The sequence below is a fragment of the Macaca thibetana genome, chromosome 1 (genome assembly GCF_024542745.1).
Source record: "Macaca thibetana thibetana isolate TM-01 chromosome 1, ASM2454274v1, whole genome shotgun sequence".
Lineage (NCBI taxonomy): Eukaryota > Metazoa > Chordata > Mammalia > Primates > Cercopithecidae > Macaca > Macaca thibetana.
Genome location: NC_065578.1, coordinates 91,744,323 through 91,768,650, shown reverse-complemented (window position 1 = coordinate 91,768,650; position 24,328 = coordinate 91,744,323). Strand labels below are relative to the sequence as shown.

Below are 24,328 nucleotides of genomic sequence, written 5' to 3'. Positions count from 1 at the left end.
TAGCTCTCCTTGAAGAGGTCCTTCACATCCCTTGTAAGTTGGACTCCTAGGTATTTTATTCTCTTAGTAGCAATTGTGAATGGGAGTTCACTCATGATTTGGCTGTTTATCTATTATTGGTGTATAGGAATACTTGTGATTTTTGCACATTGATTTTTGTATCCTAAGACTTTGCTGAATGAAGTTGCTTATCAGCTTAAGGAGATTTTGGGCTGAGACAATGGGGTTTTCTAAATATACAATCATGTAATCTGCAAACAGAGACAATTTGACTTCCTCTCTTCCTATCTGAATACCCTTTATTGCTTTCTCTTGCCTGACTGCCCTGGCCAGAACTTCCAAAACTATGTTGAATAGAAGTGGTGAGAGAGGGCATCCTTGTCTTGTGCTGGTTTTCAAAGGAAATGCTTCCAATTTTTGCCCATTCAGTATGCTATTGGCTGTGGGTTTGTCATAAGTAGCCCTTATTATGTTGAGATATGTTCCATCAATACCTAGTTTACTGAAGGTTTTTAGCATGAAAGGCTGTTGAATTTTCTTGAAGGCCTTTTTTGTTTCTATTGAGATAATCATGTGGTTTTTGTTGCTGGTTCTGTTTATGTGATGGACTATGTTTATTGATTTGCGTATGTTGAACCAGCCTTGCATCCCAGGGAAGAAGCCAACTTGATCGTGGTGGATAAGCTTTTTGATGTGCTGTTGGACTTGGTTTGCCAGTATTTTATTGAGGATTTTCTCATTGATGTTCATCAGGGATATTGTCCTAAAATTCTTTTTGTTGTGTCTCTGCCAGCATCGGGATGATGCTGGCCTCATAAAATGAGTTAGGGAGGATTCCCTCTTTTTCTATTGACTGGAATAGTTTCAGAAGGAATGATACCAGCTTGTCTTTGTACCTCTGGTAGAATTCGGCTGTGAATTCGTCTGGTCCTGGACTTTTTTTGGTTGGTAGGCTATTAATTATTGGCTCAATTTCAGAATCTGTTATTGGTTAATTCAGAGATTCAACTTCTTCCTGGTTTAGTCTTGGGAGGGTGTATGTGTCCAGGAATTTATCCATTTCTTGTAGATTTTCTAGTTTATTTGTGTAGAGGTGTTTATAGTACTCTCCGATGGTAGTTTGTATTTCTGTGGGATTGGTGGTGATATTCCCTTTATCATTTTTTATTGCCTCTATTTGATTCTTCTCTCTCTTCTTCATTAGCCTTGCTAATGGTCTATCATTTTTGCTGATCTTTTCAAACAAACAGCTCCTGGATTCACTGATTTTTTGAAGGGTGTTTTGAGTCTCCGTCTCCTTTAGTTCTGCTCTGATCTTAGTTATTTCTTGCCTTCTGCTAGCTTCTTAATGTGTTTGGTCTTGCTTCTCTAGTTCTTTTAATTGTGATGTTACGGTGTTGATTTTAGATCTCTCCAGCTTTCACTTGTGGGCATTTAGTGCTATAATTTTCCCTCTACATATTGCTTTAAATATGTCCCAGATATTCTGGTACATTGTATTTTTGTTTTCATTGGTTTCAAAAAACATCTTTATTTCTGCCTTCATTTCGTTATTTACCCAGCCGTCATTCAGGAGCAGGTTGTTCAGTTTCATGTAGTTGTGCGGTTTTGAGTGAGATTCTTAATCCTGAGTTCTAATTTGATTGCACTGTGGTCTGAGAGACAGTTTTTTGTGATTTCTGTTCTTTTACATTTGCTGAGGAGTGCTTTACTTCCAGTTATGTGGTCAATTTTGGAATAAGTGTGATGTGGCACTGAGAAGAATGTATATTCTGTTGATTTGGGGTGGAGAGTTCTGTAGATGTCTATTAGGTCCGCTTGGTCCACAGCTGAGTTCAAGTCCTGGATATCTTTGTTAATTTTCTGTCTCGTTGATCTAATATTGACAATGGAGTGTTAAAGTCCCCCATTAATATCGTGTGGGAATCTAAGTCTCTTTGTAGGTGTCTAAGAACCTGCTTTATGAATCTGGGTGCTCCTGTATTGGGTGCATATATATTTAGGATAGTTAGCTCTTCTTGTTGAATTGATCCCTTTACCATTATGTAACGGCCTTTTTTGTCTCTTTTGATCTTTGTTGGTTTAAACTGTTTTATCAGAGACTAGGATTGCAACCCCTGCTTTTTTTTTTTGCTTTCCATTTGCTTGGTAGATCTTCCTACATCCTTTGAGCCTATGTGTGTCTTTGCACGTAAGATGAGTCTCCTGAATATAGCACACTGATGGGTCTTGACTCTTTATCCAATTTGCCAGTCTGTGTCTTTTAATTGGGGCATTTATCCCATTTACATTTAAGGTTAATATTGTTATGTGTGAATTTGATCCTGTCATTATGATGCTAGCTGGTTATTTCATCCGTTAATTGATGCAGCTTCTTCCTAGCATTGATGATCTTTACAATTTGGCATGTTTTTACAGTGGCTGGTACTGGTTGCTCCTTTCCATGTTTAGTGCTTCCTTCAGGAGCTCTTGTAAGGCAGGCCTGGTGGTGACAAAATCTCTCAGCATTTGCTTGTCTGTAAAGGATTTTATTTCTCCCTCACTTATGAAGCTTAGTTTGGCTGGATATGAAATTCTGGGTTGAAAATTCTTTTCTTTAAGAATGTTGAATATTGGCCCCCATTCTCTTCTGACTTGTAGGGTTTCTGCCGAGAGGTCCTCTGTTAATCTGATAGGCTTCCCTTTGTGGGTAACCTGACCTTTCTCTCTGGCTGCCCTTAACATTTTTTCCTTCATTTCAACCTTGGTGAATCTGACAATTGTGCGTCTTGGGGTTGCTCTTCTCGAGGAGTATCTTTGTGGTGTTCTCTGTATTTTCTGAATTTGAATGTTGGCCTGCCTTGCTAGGTTGGGGAAGCTTTCCTGGATAATATCCTGAAGAGTGTTTTCTAACTTGGTTCCATTCTCCCCATCACTTTCGGGTACACCAATCAAACATAGATTTGGTCTTTTCATATAGTCCCATATTTCTTGGAGGCTTTGTTCGTTTCTTTTCACTCTTTTTTTCTCTAATCTTGTCCTCTCACTTTATTTCATTAATTTGATCTTCAATCACTGATATCCTTTCTTCTGCTTGATCGAATTGGCTACTGACGCTTGTGTATATTTCACGAAGTTCTCGTACTGTGGTTTTCAGCTCCATCAGGTCATTTAAGCTCTTCTCTACACTGGTTATTCTAGTTAGCCATTCGTCTAACCTTTTTTCAAGGTTTTTAGCTTCCTTGCAATGCATTAGAACACGCTCCTTTAGCTCAGAGAAGTTTGTTATTACCGACCTTCTGAAGCCTACTTCTGTCAACTCATCAAACTCATTCTCTGTCCACTTTTGTTCCCTTGCTAGCAAGGAGTTGTGTTCCTTTGGAGGAGAAGAGGCGTTCTGGTTTTTGGAATTTTCAGCCTTTCTGCTCTGGTTTCTCCCCATCTTTGTTGTTTTATCTACCTTTGGTCTTTGATGTTGGTGTCCTACGGATGGGGTTTTGGTGTGGATGTCATTTTTGTTGATGTTGATGCTACTCCTTTCTGTTAGTTTTCCTTCTAACAGAGAGGCCCCTTAGCTGCAGGTCTGTTGGAGTTTGCTGGAGGTCCACTCCAGACCGTTTGCCTGGGTATCACCAGCGGAGGCTGCAGAACAGCAAATAATACTGCCTGATTCTTCCTGTGAAGCTTTGTCCCAGAGGGGCATCCACCTGTATGAGGTGACTGTTGGCCCCTACTGGGAGATGTCTCCCAGTCAGGCTATATGGGGGTCAGGGACCCACTTTAGGTCTGTTCATTATTGGAGCTCGAACGCCATGCTGGGAGAACCACTGCTTTCTTCAGAGCTTTCAGGCAGGGATGTTTAAGTCTGGAGAAGCTGTCTGCTGCCTTTTGTTCAGATATGCCCTGCCCCCAGAGGTGGAATCTAGAGAGGCTATAGGCCTTGCTGAGCTGTGGTGGCCTCCACACAGTTTGAGCTTCCCTGCCACTTTGTTTATACCGTGAGCATAGAACCGCCTACTCAAGTGTCAGCAATGGGGGACGCCCCACCCCGCCAAGCTCCCATGTCGCAGATCCATCTCAGAGTGCTGGTGCTAGTAGCGAGCAAGGCTCTGTGGGCATGGGACCCACTGAACCAGGCATGAGAGGGATCTCCTGGTCTGCCAGTTGCGAAGACCATGGGAAAAGAGCAGTATTTGGGCAGGAGTGTACCCCTCCTCCAAGTATAGTCACTTAGAGCTTCCCTTGGCTAGGAAAGGGAAATCCCCTGACCCCTTGGTGCTTCCCAGGTGAGGCGATGCCCCACCTTGCTTCAGCTCACCCTCTGTGGGCTGCACCCACTGTCCAACCAGTCCCAGTGAGATGAACTAGGTACTTCAGTTGGAAATGCAGAAATCACCCATCTTTTGTGTCCATCCTGCTGGGAGCTGTAGACTAGAGCTGTTCCTGTTCAGCCATCTTCAATTTTTTTTTTTAATTTTTATTTTTTGTGGAGACAGGGTCTCACTTTGTTGCCCAGTCTGGTCTTGAATTCCTGGGCTCAAGCAGTCCTCCTGCCACTGCCTCCAAAGTGCCAGAACTAAAGGCATGAGCCACCATGCCCAGCCCTCTCGAATGTTTTATAGTTTTCATTATATAAGTCTTGTACTTCTTTTGTTAAATTTATTCCTAAGTATTTAATTCTCTTCGGTGCTATTGTGAAGACAATTTTCTTTATTTCATTTTTGGAGTTTTCTGAATAGAAAACACAATTGATCTTCTGTATATTGATTACTGTAGCCTGTGACCTTGCTGAACTTGATTAATTCTATTATACTATGATTTTTTGTTGTGGTTAGACCCTTACACAATCAAATGAGCTTAAAAAAATTGTCAAAGTGACCCCAGAGCAACAACAGGATGACAGTAGCCTTTGTCCACACAGAGATAAAGTTTAGTTTTTGCAGTCCTTCTCCATAAAGATTATATGCCAATTCTATGGCCGACTGCCAGTTCTCTGGCCTACTGCCATACAACCTGAACTGAAGTCCAGAAGGTTTAGGTGACTGGGCCACAGAGCTAATTACTGGTGGAGCCAAGAAGAGAAATTATATCCCTACTTCCTTGCCCACTAAGCTCCCCATTCCAGTGGGCTGCTTTCTGGTCCTTTTCCATGATTGGGCTTCAGCAGCTGTCATTTCCTCCAGTGTCCAAGAGTATTTCCTTGGCCTTCCAGTAAAGCTCCCCAAGTTGTCTGCGGCCCCCCTCAACTATTAACTTGCCTACTTGATACACATTTTGAAAAGCAATCTAAATTCTAGAAATTGTCTCTCCTGCAAACAAACTACAGATTCCATTTAAAACATTTCCGTGAGTCCAGAAAGTTCTGGGATTTTCCTGTTTTGGACTAGACTTCCAAATGGCTTCATCTTAAATTGCATTTATTGACCTAATTGTTTACTGATCTTTAGAATTTAGAATTTAGATTGGGAGGTCAAAATCATAATTTTCTCAATTTTTTTGGCAAACTGATATGATGGCTGGAATCATCCAGAAAAAGTAGACATCATTATATTTTCTTGAATATTCATTCAAGTTTCAATTTAATACTTAAACATTCATTTTCAAATAAAAATACTATGCCTTGTAGCTAGGGATGAAAGACTTGGTTATCCTTGTTGGAGTAATGACTCTCCTCTATCTGGGGAGGCCATCCTCTGCAGTTGGAGACTGAGGGACTGGGAGATGGGAGGTTGAAACTTAAAGAGGTAAAGGTCTGTCTTGGAATAGAGCTCTAGTTATCAGTCACCACCAGACCATCATGGTGGCTAGAATTCCAGAAACGGTGAATAGAAGTTCATCTTCTATTTTGTCTTCATGGAATATATCTGTGAAGCAAAAAAAGGACACTTTGAATAAAACATGTATTGGGAGGCCAAGGCAAGCAGATCACGAGGTCAGGAGTTTGAGACCAACCTGGCCAGCATGGTGAAACCCCCATCTCTACTAAAAATTAAAAAAAAAAAAAAAAAAATTTAGCCAGGCACGGTGGCATGCACCTGTAGTCCCATCTACTTGGGGGGCTGAGGCAGGAGAATTGCTTGAACCCGGGAGGCAGAGATTGCAGTAAGCCGAGATTGCACCATTGCACTCCAGTCCGGGTGACAGAGCAAGACTCCATCTCAAAAAAAACCCAAAAAACAAAACGACAAAAAATATGTAAAGTATTTTACTAGCTGTTGTAGACACTGTATGTCTTGCCAATATTCATTCCATTTTTTCCCCATTATGTATATTCTACCCAACAACAGTTTGGGTGGAATAGACTGAGCTTCATATTCAACTTGAGGGCTAAGTTTTGACTGATCTAGGTCAACTGGAAAAGCCCTTCTCTTTCCTTCATCCTTGACCAGAATGATTTCATTAGCTCCTTCCCTCATCCTTTGCCAGAATGATTTCGTCACAGCATTCCCATGACCCCATGAATTGGTTCAGGGGTGTCCTCAATCAGCATGAAGTTCAAGACTCTCACCAAGACAGTGTGGTATGCTGTATATAAAACTGGAGCCTACTGAACATTTTTGCCCCTCTGGTAGACAGCTTCTAAGATATCCCCCAATGGCTGCTGTCTCCTGGTATTCATGCCCTTGTATAATCCTCTCTCTCACCTTGAGTATGGGCTAGACCTACTGACTAGTTTCTAACAGAACGCAGCAAAAGTGATGGGATGTCACTTCTGAGATTAGTTATTAATTCAAAAAGACTGTGGCTTCCATCATGGGTATCCTCTCTCACTGGCTCACTCCGAGGGAAGCCACATGCCATGCTGTGAGGTGCACTCTAGAGAGGCCTATGGGCAAGGGATTAGGGGAGGTTTCTAGAAAACAGTGAGAAACTGAGACCCTGAGTTCAACAGTCTATAAGGAGCGCGATCCTGCCAACAATTCCTGCCAACAACCACCTGAATGAGCCTGAAAGGAGATCTTCCATTCTAGCCTTCAGGTGACATCATAGCGCTGGCTGATAGCTTAACTGTAACATCAGGAAAGACCCTGAACCAGAGGCTCCCAGTTCAACTGCACCTAGATTCCTGACTCATAGAAACTGTGACATAAAAAATGTTTGTTGCTTTAAGCCACAAACATCTTTTTTTTTTTTTTTTTTTTTTTGGAAAAATTTGTTAGTAGCAAAAGTTAACTAATATACCACATTAACAAAAGGTAGTTGGAAATGGATTTTTTTCCTGTTATTCACAGCTGAAAGCATATTAATATGCTAGGTAGTAATCTTGAAAAGGTTACTAGATATTATCTCTAGACTCAAATGAATTTACCATGGCATACCAAAATCATGCAAACAAAAAAACCTTCTATCCTTCCACTCACAACCATCTTCATTTCTCATATGGAAAATTATGTAATAAGGGTTATTCATTCATAATCCTTTATAATACTGACAAAGTAATCTGGGCCAAGATTTATCTTTGATTACTTAAGCAAATGAACAATGTAAATAAATAATGATCATAGGGGAACTATTAAGTCCACTTAAAACATCTACTGTTGAAAGTCCTTAAAACTACTTTAACACCATCTGTTTATGTACAAGTTTAAAATATGCTAGTTAAAATGATTTTTAATTGATATCTATTCATTACAGCAGGTTTAGAAGGACTTCTGGCTAGGCACTGTTTGCTTTCAGTCTGAAATAGAAACCTCTTTTTTTTTTTTTTTTTGAGACAGGGTCTTGCTCTGCTGCCCAGGCTGGATTGCAGTGGTGTGATCATGGCTCACTGCAGCCTCAAACTCCTGGGCTCAAGAAATCCTCCTGCCTCAGCCTCTCGAGTAGCTGGGATTACAGGCAGGTGCCACCTGTAGGCAACCATATCTGCTAATTCTTTTATTTTTTGTAGAGACAGGATCTCTACAAAACTGGGCAACTTTGTTGCTCAGACTGGTCTTGAACTTCTGGGCTCAAGTGATCCTCCCACCTTGGCCTCCCAAAGTGCTGGAATTTTAGGCATGAGCTACTGCACCCAGCCAAGAAACCTTTCAACCAATGTACAAAAGATGTCATGGACTGAGGAGTATGATTGGTTTAACCTCCAACCTCTCTGTATTCTTTAAGGGCCTTTGAATGCTATGCTTATACAAACCAACCCAAGTTCACGCCTTCAGTAAAAGCCTTTGCTATATAGTGTCCTCAGAGTAGCAGGATCACTTGAAAAGACCATTGGGTATAAGTTGAGGGGCAATTACAGTGCTAATTCCTTTTTTTTTTTTTTTGAGATGGAGTTTTGCACCGTTAGCCAGGCTGGAGTGCAGTGGCACAATCTTGGCTCACTGCGACCTCCACCTCCTGAGTTCAAGTGGTTCTCCTGCCTCAGCCTCCCAAGTAGCTGGGATTACAGGCACCTGCCACCACGCCCAGCTAATTTTTGTATTTTTAGCAGAGACAGGGTTTCACCATGTTGGCCAGGCTGGTCTTGAAATCCTGACCTCAGGTGATCCGCCTGCCTCAGCCTCCCAAAGTGCTGGGATTACAGGCATTAGCCACTGCGCACCCGGTCCGGTATTCTTTCTTAATCACCAAAATCACCTCTTTCAAATATCCTTCCTGTATATTTAGAGATTTGGTTAAAGATTGTTTTATAGGCTGGGTGCGGTGGCTCACGCTTGTAATCCCAGCACTTTGGGAGGCCAATGCAGGTAGATCATGAGGTCAAGAGATCAAGACCATCCTGGCCAACATGGTGAAACCCCATCTCTACTAAAAATACAAAAATTAGCTAGGCATGGTGGTGCACACCTGTAGTCCCAGTTACTAGGGAGGCTGAGGCAGGAGAATCGCTTGAACCGGGAGGCAGGTGTTGCAGTGAGCTGAGATGGCGCCACTGCACTCCAGCCTGGTGACAAAGTGAGACTCTGTCTCAAAAAAAAAAAGATTGTTTTATAAAAATTCAAAAAATAAAAAAATATTAAATGACAGACATCAAGTATGCTTCTGGGAAAGAGATGGGATTAGAGGCAGAGGTGGAGGGGGAATGTTCCTTTTAATGCAATCTGTATTGCTTAATTTTTATTTTACAACATTTTGTATTGCTTTTATAATTTAAAAAATGTTTAAAAAAAAAAAAGAAGAAGAAGTAGAAAAAAGAAAATGCTCCCTGAGAGAATCTCATTGGTAGTTTAGGATGAATTCCCTCAATTATAACATTAAATCAGTACCTATCTGAGCATGCACTTTGGAATTGTGTGAAATGAGAAGGAAGGAAGGAATAGATGGAAAGTTATGATTAAGCCAGGACATGGAAGGGAATATTCCGATTGGCAGTTCTGAAAGAGGAAAGGGTTTGGGATAGTAGGAGAGGGCTGTGTATCTCAGAACAGAGTTAGGATTCAACAGAGTCAGACTTGTAAATTCACCTGCTTATCTGTACATGAAATGACTAAGGTATTGGCTGGGTAGGGGGTGATTTCACTGAAAGGGGCAGTAGGATGAGGATGTTCCCAATGGATCACTGCAGTAGCTGGGTTGAAGTAAACTGCTACTTCCTGGGAAGAAACTTATCAGATGGGACATGTGGGATAGCCTATGCTTGAGTATGAAACTGATAATGCGGCATTTCCTGGACTGCAAAAAACAGAACTGTTGTAGCCTACAAGAGAGGAATGCAACAAATATGGGGCACAAAGTAAGTAGACAGGAAGTGACTGAGGCAGCTGAGAACTAAGGGATACCATGTCCTTCCTTAGCAAACTGAGGGCATCTTGAGGTCTGTACTTGGTTTTTACAATTTCCAATTTAAAAAAAAAAAAAAAAAAAGCCAATCCACGTAGGCAACAAATGAAGAATAAAAAACAGAATAAAACACAATCCAACTTACCACTCTGGTAAACAGCTGGTTCTAAATATGATGGTTAAACTTTCAAGGTCTTCATTCTTTAGATGTAATTCTTCAAGCAGGGTGTCTAGAAACCGTGTAAACACCATACCTTCCTGAGAATGTTTCTGAATGCCAAGAATTGGGGTCAGTCTGAAACAACAAAAAATACTAAATGCATATCCATGAAATGATAAGGGCAAAGGGACTCCTATCTTCAACATGGCAGATAAAATTTTATGAGAATAATAAGGTATCTTTGATTTAACAAAACTCCCAGAGAGAAGGCTTTACTAACAAAGGCAGAAGTGAAGTCTCAGGAAAAGACTGAAAGATCAAACATTAAGTATGAAAGAGGTATAAAAGCCTAAATCTATAATATGTTTGTTGTTCTTCATTCCAGCAAAAACTACTAAAATTCTGCTCAGAAAATGAACTCTTTCCATTTGGGAAAGGGAGGTTACAAAAGGAGTTTAGAGCTGAGAACTGCTTGAAAAACATACTTATATTAGATGTTTGGATTATATCACCTAAAAAGACAATAATAAACAAAACAAGATTATCTTTTGAATGAAATTTTATTTTATTTTATTTTATTTTTTTTGAGGCAGAGTCTCACTTCTGTCGTCCAGGCTGGAGTGCAGTGGCACAATCTCGGCTCACTGCAACCTCCACCTCCTGGGTTCAAGCGATTCTCCTGCTTCAGCCTCCCGAGTAGTTGGGATTACAGGTGCTCGACACCATGCCCGGCTAATTTTTGTTTCTTTGGTAGAGACATGGTTTCACCATGTTGGCCAGGCTGGTTTTGAAATCCTGGCCTCAGGCGATCCACCAGCCTCAGCCTCCCAAAGTGTTAGGATTACAGGCGTGAGCCACCGTGCCTGGTCGACATTTTTATATTTATTTTTTATTATTATTATTTATTTTTTATTTTTTGAGAGAGAGTCTTGCTCTGTCACCCAGGCTGGAATGCAGTGGTGCAATCTCAGCTCACAGCAACCTCCCGGGTTCAAGCAATTCTCCTGCCTCAGCCTCCTGAGTAGCTGGGACTACAAGTGTGTGCCACCACGCCTGGCTAATTTTTGTATTTTTAGTAGAGATGGGGTTTCACCATGTTGGCCAGGCTGGTCTTGAACTCCTGACCTGAAGCAATATACCCGCCTTGGCCTCCCAAAGTGCTGGGATTACAAGTGTGAGCCACCGCACCTGGCTAACATTTTTCTTTTTAAAACACTAAATAAATGAATTACGTCTCGTAAGGCACTTCATACTAATTCTGTAAGAAACTATGCTTTTTTTCTCTAACCATTTGCAGTAAGTACTCCTAAAGATTGACTCTGCACAATGGAATTTTAAAAGTAATTTAAACTGAAATGTGATCAGTACATGATTTTTAAAAACTGAGAAATATCTATTCTAATTACAAAGATTAAAGACCTTGACTTCTCATAAATATATATATTTTTTTCTCTAGAGAGTATGCGTCTCAGAGTTCTTACAAGTTACATTCCTAGAAAGCTTTTTGGGAGAAAATTCTTTTCTCCCCAAATAGTTTTATACTTCTCACAAAGCTCTTTCAGATATTTATTTAACCTTGGTTATTTGCCTGGGCATATTTAATAAAAATAAAATAACTCTCAAATTTAAATCAATAAAGCTCAAGAAATCAGAGCAGATCAGTTCCACAGTAGTCAGTGTGGAATATAAGTGTTTTCTGAGAGGCAGATTTTCTTCCTTGCTTAGCCATCCTATACTGGAAGTAGAAGTAAAAGGGAAAATTTGTCAGAATTGTCTAAAGATGGCCAAGACTTCCAGAGGAGGTGGGAAATTCTCTATATCCCTGAAGTATTTTCGCAAGAACTGGAGATGAGATGACTGCAATGGTCCAATGAAATCCATAGAATTATAACTGGGAAAATTGCTATTGTGCATTCCTTTACCATCTCTCCTGTATTTCTTTGCAGCTAGGGGATGGAGTACCAAGTTCTCAGACTTCATGAGCTTTGTCTGCACATATTCCCCAAAGGTAGTTCATACTGAGAAATAGGACTACCCAAGTATTCCAGTGCCAAGCCCGAGCTGGGTATAGAGATAAACGTAGAGTTGTGGCCAGCTTTTTTTCTGAGGCATTTTCCCGTAGAGAAGGTGGAACCCAGAAGCTAACTCTAGCTTTTCCAGTACTTAAGTGATGTCAACATTTAAAATATAAGTTGCTACTTCCCCATAATAAGACCAAGAATAAGGGATGGGATAACACTGGCTAAAATAAAACCAGGAAGTCCAAGTTGGGTGAATCAAATATGCCAACTCCATAGAAACCTAGTTTTTGTGTATATTTAAAGTGGTACTGGCCGGGTGTGATGGCTCATGCCTGTAATCCCAGCACTTTGGGAGGCCGAGGTGTGCAGGTCATTTGAGGTCAGGAGTTCAAAACCAGCCTGGCCAACATGGTGAAACCCCATCTCTACTAAAAAGTACAAAAAAAAAAAATACCCGGCGTGGTGGTGGGCACCTCTAATCCCAGCTACTTGGGAGGCTGAGGCAGGAGAATCGCTTGAACCCAGGAGGCAGAGGTTGCAGTGAGCAGAGATCACACTGCTGCATTCCAGCCTGGGCAACAGAGTGAGACTCCATCTCAAAAATAAATGAATGGATGGATGAATAAATAAATAATGTGATATTTATTTGACATATCCAAAACAACTTCTCTGACTTTCATGGAGATTAGTATTTGGCTCATATGTGAAAATAAGGTTTTCTCAATTCTTTCTCAAACTGCAATTAGTACTTAAAACAAGTGTCCAAACTTAATTTAGAAATAAATGGTGACTACTAGATTTCTCAATCTGTGTGCCTATATGAGAATAGCAAATGTGAAGAGTTATTACAGAGAAACAGCTTGTAAGAGCTGCCCCTCTATCAACTGCCTTAGTTACAAACTATTTTAGAAATAATAACAATTCTCTAGACAACCTGTAAGGCTAAAATGATTCTATAAATTACTAAAATCAAAAATTACTAAAATTTCTGTTTATAAAGAAATCCTTGGATTAACGAGAAACTTTAGCTAGGAGAAAACATACAAACACAAAAGGAAAGCAAGGACACAATCCCACTACATGTTTCTGAGCCCATGGCAAATACTGCTCATCCATCAGGCATTCTTTTCTTAATGAGCTAGGACCTGCTTTGAGAATTCTCAAAACAGGACTCCGAACAACCATTTCAACTGTTTAGGGCTGGCTTTTGAGATGAAACCTATTCCCTCCCAGTCTAACTACAAGCCCTAGAGGAACTATGTACACAACCCAATTATTATTATTTTTTGAGACAAAGTCTCGCTCTGTCATCAGGCTGGAGTGCAGTGGCATGATCTTGGCTCACTGCAACCTTTGCCTCCCGGGTTCAAGAGATTCTCCTGCCTCAGTCTCCTGAGTAGCTGGACTACAGGCATGTGCCACCACGCCCAGCTAATGTTTGTATTTTTAGTACAGAAGGGGTTTCATCATATTGGCCAGGATGGAATCGATCTCTCGACCTCGTGATCCACCCGCCTCAGCCTCCCAAAGTGCTGAGATTACAGGCATGAGCCACCTCTCCTGGCCTACACAACCCAATTCTAATCCTAGCCCTGCCAGGAATGCTTGTATGACTTGGGGCAAGTTGCATCTCAAAGCCTTAGGGTCGATCTATAAAATGGGGCTGACAATACTAAAATACCTTAAAAGATTATTGAAAAATTCAAATGGGATACTGTAGAGGAATAGCTCTTTTTATCAAGTATAGTATTGGTTATATTATCAACTAACATTTACCATGTGCTACTTATGAGTACTTACCATGTACTATGTTCTAAACATGGATTATCTCCTTTAACTGTATAGAGATCCTAAGGGATGTAGTTATCACCTCCATTTAACAGACAAGGAAATAAAGGCCTAAAAAATAGAAGTATCTTCCCCAAGGTCACAAAGATAGTAAGTAGCAGGTTGGGGCTTTGAACCTAAACAATTTATCTCAAAAAGCCCAAACTCTTAGCTAATATGCTAGCTTTCATTCTTTGTAGACTATAAAGTGCTATAAATTGTTACTTGCCTGACTTATGTGTACTGAGCCCTCAATGAACATGTAGAAGGAACAGAATGATTTAAATTTGCTTTAGAGAACTACAGAACTACAGATATAAAAATGGCAAGTAGTTGGGAGGCAGAAGGAAGTGCTGATAGAGAAATCACACAAAGTCTGGTGTCTGGTGGAGACAAGAATATCAACTTGGGGCCTAGAGATTTCTACAGCAAGTCATCAAACAGATAGATAGCAATCCTCAGGCATCTGGAGACAGGATTTCCTGACTATTCTTAACACGTGAGCCCTAACTGTTGCTGCATAATTATACTCTTGGAAAGTTTAGCCAGTAAGGAAATAAGATTTCCTTTAATCTTATTTATTCCCTTGTATTTCCCTTTTAATCTTTAACTGAAAAGACTCCTCCTCCATCAGTCCCTAATGGAATATAAATGATTATAGATCTTTATAATATAGTCATCTCTCAGTATCTGTTGGGGATTGGCTCCAGGACCTCCCATGGAAATCAAATTCTGAGGGTGTTCATTCAGGTCCTTGATATAAAATAGCATAGTATTTGCATATAACCTATGCACACCCTCCCATATACTTTAAATCATTTCTACATTACTTATAACATCTAATACTATGTAAGTGTTATGTAAATAGTTATACTGTATTTTTAAGGGGAAAATGACAAGAACAAATGTCCATATGTATTCAAAGCAGATGCAGTTTTTTCTTTCCCTGAATATTTTAATTTTTTTTTTTTGAGATAGAGTCTCACTCTGTCACCCACGGTGGAGTGCAATGGTGCTATCTTGGCTCACTGCAACCTCCGCCTCCTGGGTTCAAGTGATTTTCAGGCCTCTGCCTCCTGAGTAGCTGGGACTACAGGTGCACGCCACCACACCCATCCAATTATTTATTTATTTATTTATTTATTTATTTATTTATTTATTTGAGACAGAGTCTCACCCTGTTGCCAGGCTGGAGTGCAGTGGCTCTATCTTGGCTCACTGCAACCTCCGCCTCTTGGGTTCAAGTGATTCTCCTGCCTCAGCCTCCTGAGTAGCTGGGATTGTAGGTGTCCACCACCACACCCAGCTAATTTTTGTATTTTTACTAGAGACGGGATTTCACCATGTTGGCCAGACTGGTCTTCAACTCCTGACCTCAAATGATCCGCCCGCCTAGGCCTCCCAAAGTGCTGGGATTACGGGCTTGAGCCACCACGCCTGTCCAATTTTTTGTATTTTTAGTAGAGAAAGGCTTTCACCATGTTGCCCAGGCTGGTCTTAAACTCCTGAGCTCAGGCAATCCACCTGCCTCAGCCTCCCAAAGTGCTAAGATTACAGGCGTGAGCCACTGCACTGGCCCTTTCCCTGAATATTTCTGATCTGTGGTTCACTGAATCCACAGTTGCAGAACCCCTGTGTACAAAGAACCAACCGTATTAGCTTTCTAAGAGTTATAAGTTGACAAATTATTTTTGGAATTAGGTGATGTATAAGTGAATAAATACTATAATAGTTCCTGTGTATCTCTAAATATTAATCCAGTTGGAACAGTTCCTGTGTATCTCTAAATATTAATCCAGTTGGACTACTTCTGGAGTCATGTAAAACTTGTATTATTTTTAAGATGCTGAACCCTGAACATCTAATGTATAATTTTATGAATGATTCATTCAAGAGTATTATGATTTGCTTTTATTTCCAAAGTAATTTACATTCAAAATTGAATAATGCTTTATTACTTAATAGCACAGATTCCTTGCCCCATCTATTTTAATTTATTTATTAAATTTTATTTTATTTCAGTGGTTTTGGGGGAGCAGGTGGTTTTTGCTCACATAGATAAGATCTTTAGAGGTATTTCTGAGATTCTGGTGCACCCGTCACCCGAGCAGTATACACTGTATCCAATGTGCAGTTTTTTTTAATCCCTCACCCCCTCTCACCCATCAACTTTAATGTTTTATCACTTAATAGCAATTAACTACCTGCAAGCTTTTCCAGTCTGGCTGCTTACTGGGCATTTTCTGAATTCCATGTTATCTCTGTAGCAAGAGGCTCCGTGTCTCCTTGCATAGATGAATCAGAAGCGAGATCATAACATTTTATCCGCCTACTGTGGTTTTGATCAACTATAATAATTGGTTGTAGCTATTGCCAAAGATGCTACTAACTACTGGGATTCTTTTTAGGGCACATACTGCCCTAATGATAGGTATCATTGGACTAACTCGAGTTTGAGGACCTATCTGATGTAGAGGTCCAAGCACTGAGCTTGGAGACAAGGTTCTATTCGGAGTGTGCTTTTGTTAGTAGTGACCATGCAAGAGGACTTTGTAAACCACAAAGCACCGAGCAACGCAGTCCCTATATGTGCATAGAAACAGGCCCAGTGAAAAATGAACAGACTTAATACGGGAACTGTTCTTTTCATGGTCAGTAATGGTCTCCTAACTTTCACTTCTGAAAGCCTCTTCTGTGTTCTCTTCCTAGTTAACTGAAGTATTGGATGTTTCTGATCACTTCCTCCCTTCCTAGAATTCTCCTCCTCTTAGTCATGGTTCTTCTCCTACCCCTGATTCTTTATAATCTCTCTTGTTGGCTTCTCAATGTAATATAATAGGTCCATGGACAACCCATGGTCCACAGGCCAAATTGGGCTTCCCATTTATTTCAAATATGGCCATAACCATTTATTTACATATTCTATAGTTGCTTTCATGCTGCAACAGCAGAATCAAGTAGTTGCAACTGTAGTGCCAGCAAAGACAAACACATTTACGATCTAGACCTTTACCAAAGTTTGCCAACCCCTATACTAATTATATACAGCTTTAAGTATTATTTTTTGAGACCAAGTTTCGCTCTTGTCGCCCAGACTGGAGTGCAATGGCATGATCTCCGCTCACTGCAACCTCCGCCTCCTGGGTTCAAGCAATTCTTCAGCCCTCAGAGTCCCGAGTAGCTGGGATTACAGGTGCGCCACCAGCATGCCCAGCTACTTTTTTTTTTTTTTGTATTTTTAGTAGAGATGAGGTTTCACCATGTTGGCCAGGCTGCTCTCGAACTCCTGACCTCAGGTGATCTGCCCACCTTGGCTTCCCAAAGTGCTGGGATTACAGGTGTAAGCCACCGCGCCCGGCGTTACAGTTTTAATTTAAAATGAATAACTCAGTCATTAATGTAATGCTTTATATACTATCACTCTGATGATTAGAGCAATTACAACAGGAGATGAGAAATCTAAAGGAACCATTTGGCTCTAGGATATTCAGGGGCTGGTCTATGAAAAATCTCTCGCATACTGGACCACTTGTGGATAGAGGATGCTTAGTAACCAAAACTATCTCATAAAGTTTCCAGCTGGAGAGAGTATTTTCCCTGGCTCATTCCATTCCAATCATACTGGCCAACCATATCTCAATTTGTGCTGAGGTTAAGTTCTCCCCACTTTAGACGCTTGCTTGGGGATATTCCCCCTCAGTTCTCTGCATGGTAGGATCCTTCATGTGATTCAGTTTTGTTTAATGTCACCTTTCCCTCTAAAATCCAACCTCAGTCTCACCTCTCTACTTCCTTTCTTTGCTTTTTCTCCATCATCCTTAATAATTGTCTATTTGTTTGCTTGTCTATCTCCATCCAAAAATATGTGAATGTCATGAGGACAATGACTTCATCTATTGTGTTCACTGTATCCTTCGTGCCTGTTACACTGTAGATCATCAATAATTACTTGTTGAAGGAAAAACTAGTTTAAGAGGACAACTATTTATTGTGATTACTGAAATGTTTTTCTTCTTCACAAAATTTTCCTCCTCTCATTTGATTGAGAGGAGACAAGGCCTTGCAGTGTCGCTCAGGCTGTACTGCAGTGGTGCAATCATAGCTCACCGAAGCCTCGAACTCCTGGGCTCAAGTAATCCTCCTGCCTCAGCCTCCAAAGTATTAACAGCTGGGACTACAGGCATGTGCCACCATACCCAGCTACTTTAAAAAAAATTTTTTTTACTGTCTTGCTATATTGCCCAGGCTGGTCTTGAACTCCTGGCATCAAGCAATCCTCCTACCTCATCCTCCTGAGAGACTGGGATTATAGGTGTGAGCCACTGTGCTGGGCTCCCCTCCTTTCATTTTTAGAAGAATGGAGGAAACATTTTCTTCATTCCCCCTCCCCCAGGCCACACATTCTGCATCTTCCTGCCAGAATATTTCAGAACATCCATCAGTGAGGTGTGAGATGAGCTTCAAATTCATCAGGCATTAAATCATGACCTACCACTTGTTACTGAAATTCTCTTCCTCGCTTCCATTTGTCCTGGAATTCAGTGTTATCTGGGAAGCACTAAGACTGGCTAAGCGTGAATAGTGCAATGTGCCACTGAGCAGGCTTGGGCGTTAGCTTTAATTCACTTCCAGAACTACAGAGGAAACTGTGGAGCAAGGGGCTGGGCCTAGAGGGGTTGCTTGGTCCCTTTCTCAGGAACAAAAGTACTTAATTAAGCCTTACAGGTGAAATATGAAAGGAGAGGAAATTCTTTTCATTCTAAATGACATAGATTTACTTGGCCAAGGGAAGAAGCAATTTAGGATATCTACGTAAAGTTATTTTTAATTGGCAAATAAAAATTGCATATATTTATGGAGTACAATATGACATTTTGAAATACGTGTACATTGTGGAATGACTGCATCGAGCTAATTAACATATGCATTACCTCATATACTTATTTTTATGTGGTAAGAACACTTAAATCTGTTTTGATGATGATAATAATGACTAATATTTATTGCTTTCTAGGTGTCAGATACTTCTTTTTGTTTTGTTTTGTTTTTCTGTTCTTTTTTTTTTTTTTTTTTTTTTTTGAGACAGGGTCTCACTCTGTCACCCAGGGTGGAGTGCAGTGGTGCAATCAGAGCTCACTGCAGCCCCAATCTCCTGGCCTCAAGCAATCCTTCCAACTCAGCCTCCTAAAGTGCTGGGATTACAGGCATGAACCACTGCACCTGGCCCAAGTTTTTTTTAAGATTCCACATATAAGTGAGATTGTATGGTATTTGTATTTGTGCCTGGCTTATTTCACTTAACCTAATGTCCTCCAGATTCACCCATGTTGTCACAAATAACAGGATTTCCGTCTTTTTAAAGCTGAATATATGCCACTGTTTATATATATATATAAAATATATATACCATATTTTCTTTATTCATGTATCTGTTGATGGACACTTTGGCTGATTCCGTATCTTGGCTATTGTGAACAATGCTGCAATGAAAATGGGAGTGCAGATGTTTCTCTGACATACTGATTTCATTTCCTGTGGATCTATCTTATCTATCGTTCTGTCTTATTTATCTACCTACCTACCCACCCACCCACCCTTCAGTGGGATTGCTGGATTATACTGTAGGGCTATTTTGGTTTTTTTTTTTTGAGACAGAGACTCACTCTATTGCCCAGGCTAGAGTGCAGTGGCACGATCTCAACTCACTGCAACCTCTGCCTTCCAGGTTCAAGCGATTCTCCTGCCTCAGCCTCCTGAGTAGCTGGGATTATAGGTACACACCACCATGCCTGGCTAATTTTTCTATTTTTAATAGAGATGGGGTTTCACCACGTTGGCCAGGCTGGAACTCCTGACCTCGTGATCCACCCACCTCAGCCTCCCAAAGTGCTGGGATTACAGGTGTGAGCCACGGTGCCTGGCCTATTTTTAATGTCTTGAGGAACCTCCACATTGTTCTCCATAATGGCTGAACTAATTTACACTCCCACTGACAATGTGCAAGAGTTCCCTCTCCCAGGTATCTTCACCAATGCTTGTTATCTATAGGTCTTTATTTCTGTGTAATTCTGGCTATCACTCTTCTTGCATGGGGTATATTTTTATTTTTTTTAGGTAAATGAGAATAGCAGAAACTATAAGCAAAATGAAGACTCAACTGTTTTGGGGGATTTATACTCCCTTTCAGTCTCCTTCTATTAAGAATTAAATGAGGCCGGGCACGGTGGCTCAAGCCTGTAATCCCAGCACTTTGGGAGGCTGAGACGAGCGGATCACGAGGTCAGGAGATCGAGACCATCCTGGCTAACAAGGTGAAAGCCCGTCTCTATTAAAAAATACAAAAAACTAACTGGGTGAGGTGGTGGGCGCCTGTAGTCCCAGCTACACGGGAAGCTGAGGCAGGAGAATGGCGTGAACCTGGGAGGCGGAGCTTGCAGTGAGCTGAGATCCGGCCACTGCACTCCAGCCTGGGCGACAGAGCGAGACCCCGTTTCAAAAAAAAAAAAAAAATTAAATGAGACCCAAAGGCCCCATCCCTGTGTTTTTTTGTAAAGTCTCACCAAAGTAAGCAGAATAGACCCTTTTCTTAATATAATGATTTGGTCTCTTTTCACAAAACTGCTAATAAACTACCTTCATGATTCTGAAGGATGGAGATTCTACACTTCTACATGTAGCATGCTGCAATGGTTAATAAACCTTAAATTCTAGACATTGTCTCTCATATATAATCTAAATGTCTCTTGCAGAATTTTATTTTCTTCTTCATTGAACTTTTGTGGGTGTTTTTGGTCGGGGGGTATGTAAGCTCTTAAAGTTATTCCTTCATATTCTTGAAAATGGTTCTCAGTTAATTCCAAGTCTTTTTAATCTTTCCTTATAGATGCCATCTGACTACTCCCTATTGGGATTGGTGTTTGCAGTGGTGTTCTTTCCTATACTCACTTCTAGCTTATCATTTTTCTAAAATGTAGTACCACATAACATAAATATTGTCCAAACTGTCCAAATTCAGTACTTCAAAATATAAAACAAAACATGTCAAACCCCACAGAAATATATCATAAAATAGACTGGGCACAGTGGCTCATGCCTGTAATCTCAGTACTTTGGGAGGAATGACCTGGGTGGATCACTTGTGGCCAGGAGTTCAAGACAAGCCTGGCCAACATGGTGAAACCTCATCTCTACTAAAAATACAAAAATTAGCTGGGCATAGTGGCACATGCCTGTAGTCCCAGCTACTTGGGAGGCTGAGGCACAAGAATCACTTGAACCCTGGAGGCAGGGGTTGCAGTAAGCCGAGATTGTGCCACTGCACTCCAGCCTGGGTGACAGAGCGAGACTCTTGTCTCACAAAAAGATAAACATATAAAATAAAAATGTTTACTTTCGGGTTATCTTTGAAGTACAATTGCAAGATCTTACCAGACACCTGCTTCCTCTTTTTTTTTTTTTTTGTTAAATTGACTCCCCAGGCTCCTCTTTTCTCCTTATTCTTTATTCCTTTTTCTGTGCAGTATAAATTATGATATGCTAATTACTTACCTGTTTAATTTTTTCATTAATGAACAACTCCTACCCCATTATACACTGAAAGGGACGCAAGCCTCTATTCCAATCTTGCAACTTCTAATAGTGAATATCAAATAAAACCAGCATGGGAGTGGTGACTTATACCTGCATTCCCAGTGCATTGGGAGGCTGAGGTGGGAAGATTGTTTGAGGCCTGGAACTTGAGACCAGTCTGGGCAACAGAGCAAGATCCCATCTCTACCAAAAATAAAAAAATTAGCTGAGTGTGGAGGTGCACGCCTGAAGTCCCAACAAGAGGCTGAGGCGGGAGGATCGGTTCCCACAACTTGTAAACTCGACCCCAGGAGTTCAAGTTTACAGTGAGCTATGATCATGTCACTGTACTCCAACCTGGGTGAAACAGTAAGACAGACTTTGTCTCTAAAACAAAACAAAACAAAGAAACAAAACCCCATAATAACATGGTGGGCCCAAATAACTTCTACATAAATAAAAAACAGTAATGTATACTACAGCTGATATTTAATGTGGTTTATGCAGGAAATACTTTAAAAATAACCAGCAGAGAATGTGATTGGCTATAAGTAAAAACAAAAGATTTCTGCTGAAAGTTATTCAAGTGATTTAAGTATGAATAAAAACCTCAAAAGGTGACACTTAAGATGGCTTAACACAGGCTATCTGCTGGTGAATATAATTTGAAAACAACTTACATAATAAAAACTTGCAATGTATAAATCATAAACAAGAGGAAACTGCTCATGAAACCTCCACCGATTCAAACCTCACTTCTGAAAAGACAGATATCCTTCTGTAACAATTCTTTACCATATGGTAAGTGACGTAACAACAAAAGCAAAAAGCCAAGTGTCAAACTGCATCTTATTGATAAGACCTTTATTTAGCTGACTGCTCCACATATGCTACACATCAAAAGGAAAGAACGTAAATCAGGTTAGGACAAGTACCCTCCATTTGTTATTACTGAGCTATCAAACAACATCTGGTTAACAGGAATTATTATATACAGTAGTAAGAAGAGTTTCAAAGTTTGGGCAAGATAACTGAATCAAGAGAGGGATTTTTAATTAAAAGTTGGCATTTTTATTAAAACCTTCTATCCAAGGATTTAGAGCTGTACAAACTCTTGACTAAGCCTCAGAAGTTATCCATAATTTTGGAAGTCACCAGTTTGTATTCTGTCAACAGAAAAATACATATAAAGAGTTAAAGTTGTGGTTTATTGAGCAAGTGGAGCTAAACTGATGAATCTCTATGCTATTTATTTCGTGGAATACAATAAAAGTCAGTAATGAACTTGGATTTTTTCTTTTTCTGAGACGGAGTCTTGCGCTGTCGCCCAGGCTAGAGCGCAGTGGCACGATCTCGGCTCACTGCAACCTCTACCTCCCAGGTTCAAGCGGTTCTCCTGCCTCAGCCTCCCAAGTAGCTGGCATTACAGGTGCCCACCACTGCGCCTGGCTAATTTTTGTATTTTTATTAGAGATGGGGTTTCAGCATGTTGGTCAGGCTGGTCTTGAACTCCTGACCTTGTGATCCACCCACCTCAGCCTCCCAAAGTGCTGGGATTACAGGTGTGAGCCACTGTAGCCAGCCATGAACTTGGATTTTTAAGTGGCCTTCCCCATTCTGGTCCCTACTGTCTTGCTTACTACACTCATACTGAACCACTGGAAACTCCATACTGTAGCTCCACAATCTGAATTATCCTTTCCTGAATAATCCTAGGTGATATGTGTGAAGATCACATCAGGCACCTGCCTAATATGATATAGCACAGGTATCTCCAAACCTGACTTTCGAAACTGGGCAGAAGTAATAACTCTTTCATGGAAAGATTTTCCTAAGTGTTCATAATTTATTTCCAAATTTGCAAAATCAAACGAGTAGGCTGTTGTAAAATGACACGGGACAACACTCCTCATACTCAACATAATCTTACAGAATAAAGAGCTGTGAGAATGTCTATGTGAATAAAATGTCACCAGAAAGCATGCTTCTCTATGGTTTGGGGTTGGAGGAAGGGACAGGAAGTGAAAGGCCACACACTTTTCTGTACCTAACAGATTTGAGAAATTACTGGGTTCATGCAGAGTTCTGCTGCAGTAGGGAAGCCTGTTCTGCTGATTACCATGCATATAGGTGATGAAGATGTAAAGACTGCTAAAAGATAACACTGGGCTTAAAATAAATTTTTTTAAACACTCACTCTTTCACCCTTCAAGAAGTTAGGGCTGGGAAGGAGAAGGTAGGAAGACTATTTCTGTCAAACTGCCATACCTTCAATGTGTACATGCACAGGCACTATGTTTATCACTTTAACCAATTAAAACAAATGGGTATTATAATACCTGATACTTTGAAGGCTTACAATCAAACAAAAGCAAAAGCCTTCTGGGAAAGACGAGGCACTAATTAATAATGGGTTGGGTAAGTAAAGAATCTAAAAGATGAGGTTTAACAGCATAGTTTTATTTTAGGAGGCTATATGGTTATATTTGAGGAAATCACACTTAATTTTCACAAATGTGTTTTAGGTGCAACCTATCCAGTCAGTTTCCTTTTGAAAGCTGAAGTACCTGAGGCTTTGGAGAGGGTAAAGGAATTATCCAGGGTCATACTGGCTAAGAAGAGTGCGAAAAGTGGAGACCTTTATCACAAAGGTATTTTGTCTATTTGCTTATCTATCAGGCCCCAATACTTTCTTCCTGCATGGCAGTAACAACTGTCACTTTACCCATATTTTATCTTCTTCTAACACTTGAGATTTTTCCCTTTTCTACGTGAAAAAGTGGTAAATGATAAAGGATTAAACCAAAATACCTGTTTGCACACCCATACAATCAAAACTGAAATGAAGAGCTGTGACCGGCAACACAAAGGGTCAAAATGTCATCTATTTTCAGAAATTGCAGGGCTCCATACAAACCCCAGACATTTTGCAAAATGCCTCTCTCAGATATTGAAAAAAAATTCTGATATATACTTTCAAAAGGAATTTTATCTGTATGTTAGATAAAATATACAATATACACTGCATGCTTCTTAGCATGAAAGTAATTACAAT

The 24,328-nt window shown here is 40.4% G+C and overlaps 1 protein-coding gene across 2 annotated transcripts in view; it reads right to left on the bottom strand.

The window, feature by feature from the left end:
• Positions 1-4,669: 4,669 nt before the first annotated feature.
• The window catches only part of RPAP2 (RNA polymerase II associated protein 2), an 89,243-nt gene continuing 69,584 nt past the window's right edge, over positions 4,670-24,328 (bottom strand). For both annotated transcript variants that reach the window (XM_050806917.1, XM_050806921.1), the window contains 2 exons: positions 9,842-9,991; positions 4,670-5,843 (listed from right to left, as the gene is read on the bottom strand). In XM_050806917.1, coding sequence (XP_050662874.1) covers position 5,843; positions 9,842-9,991 — 151 coding nt within the window. In that variant the 3' untranslated portion in view covers positions 4,670-5,842. The remainder of the gene's footprint in view (positions 5,844-9,841; positions 9,992-24,328) is intronic.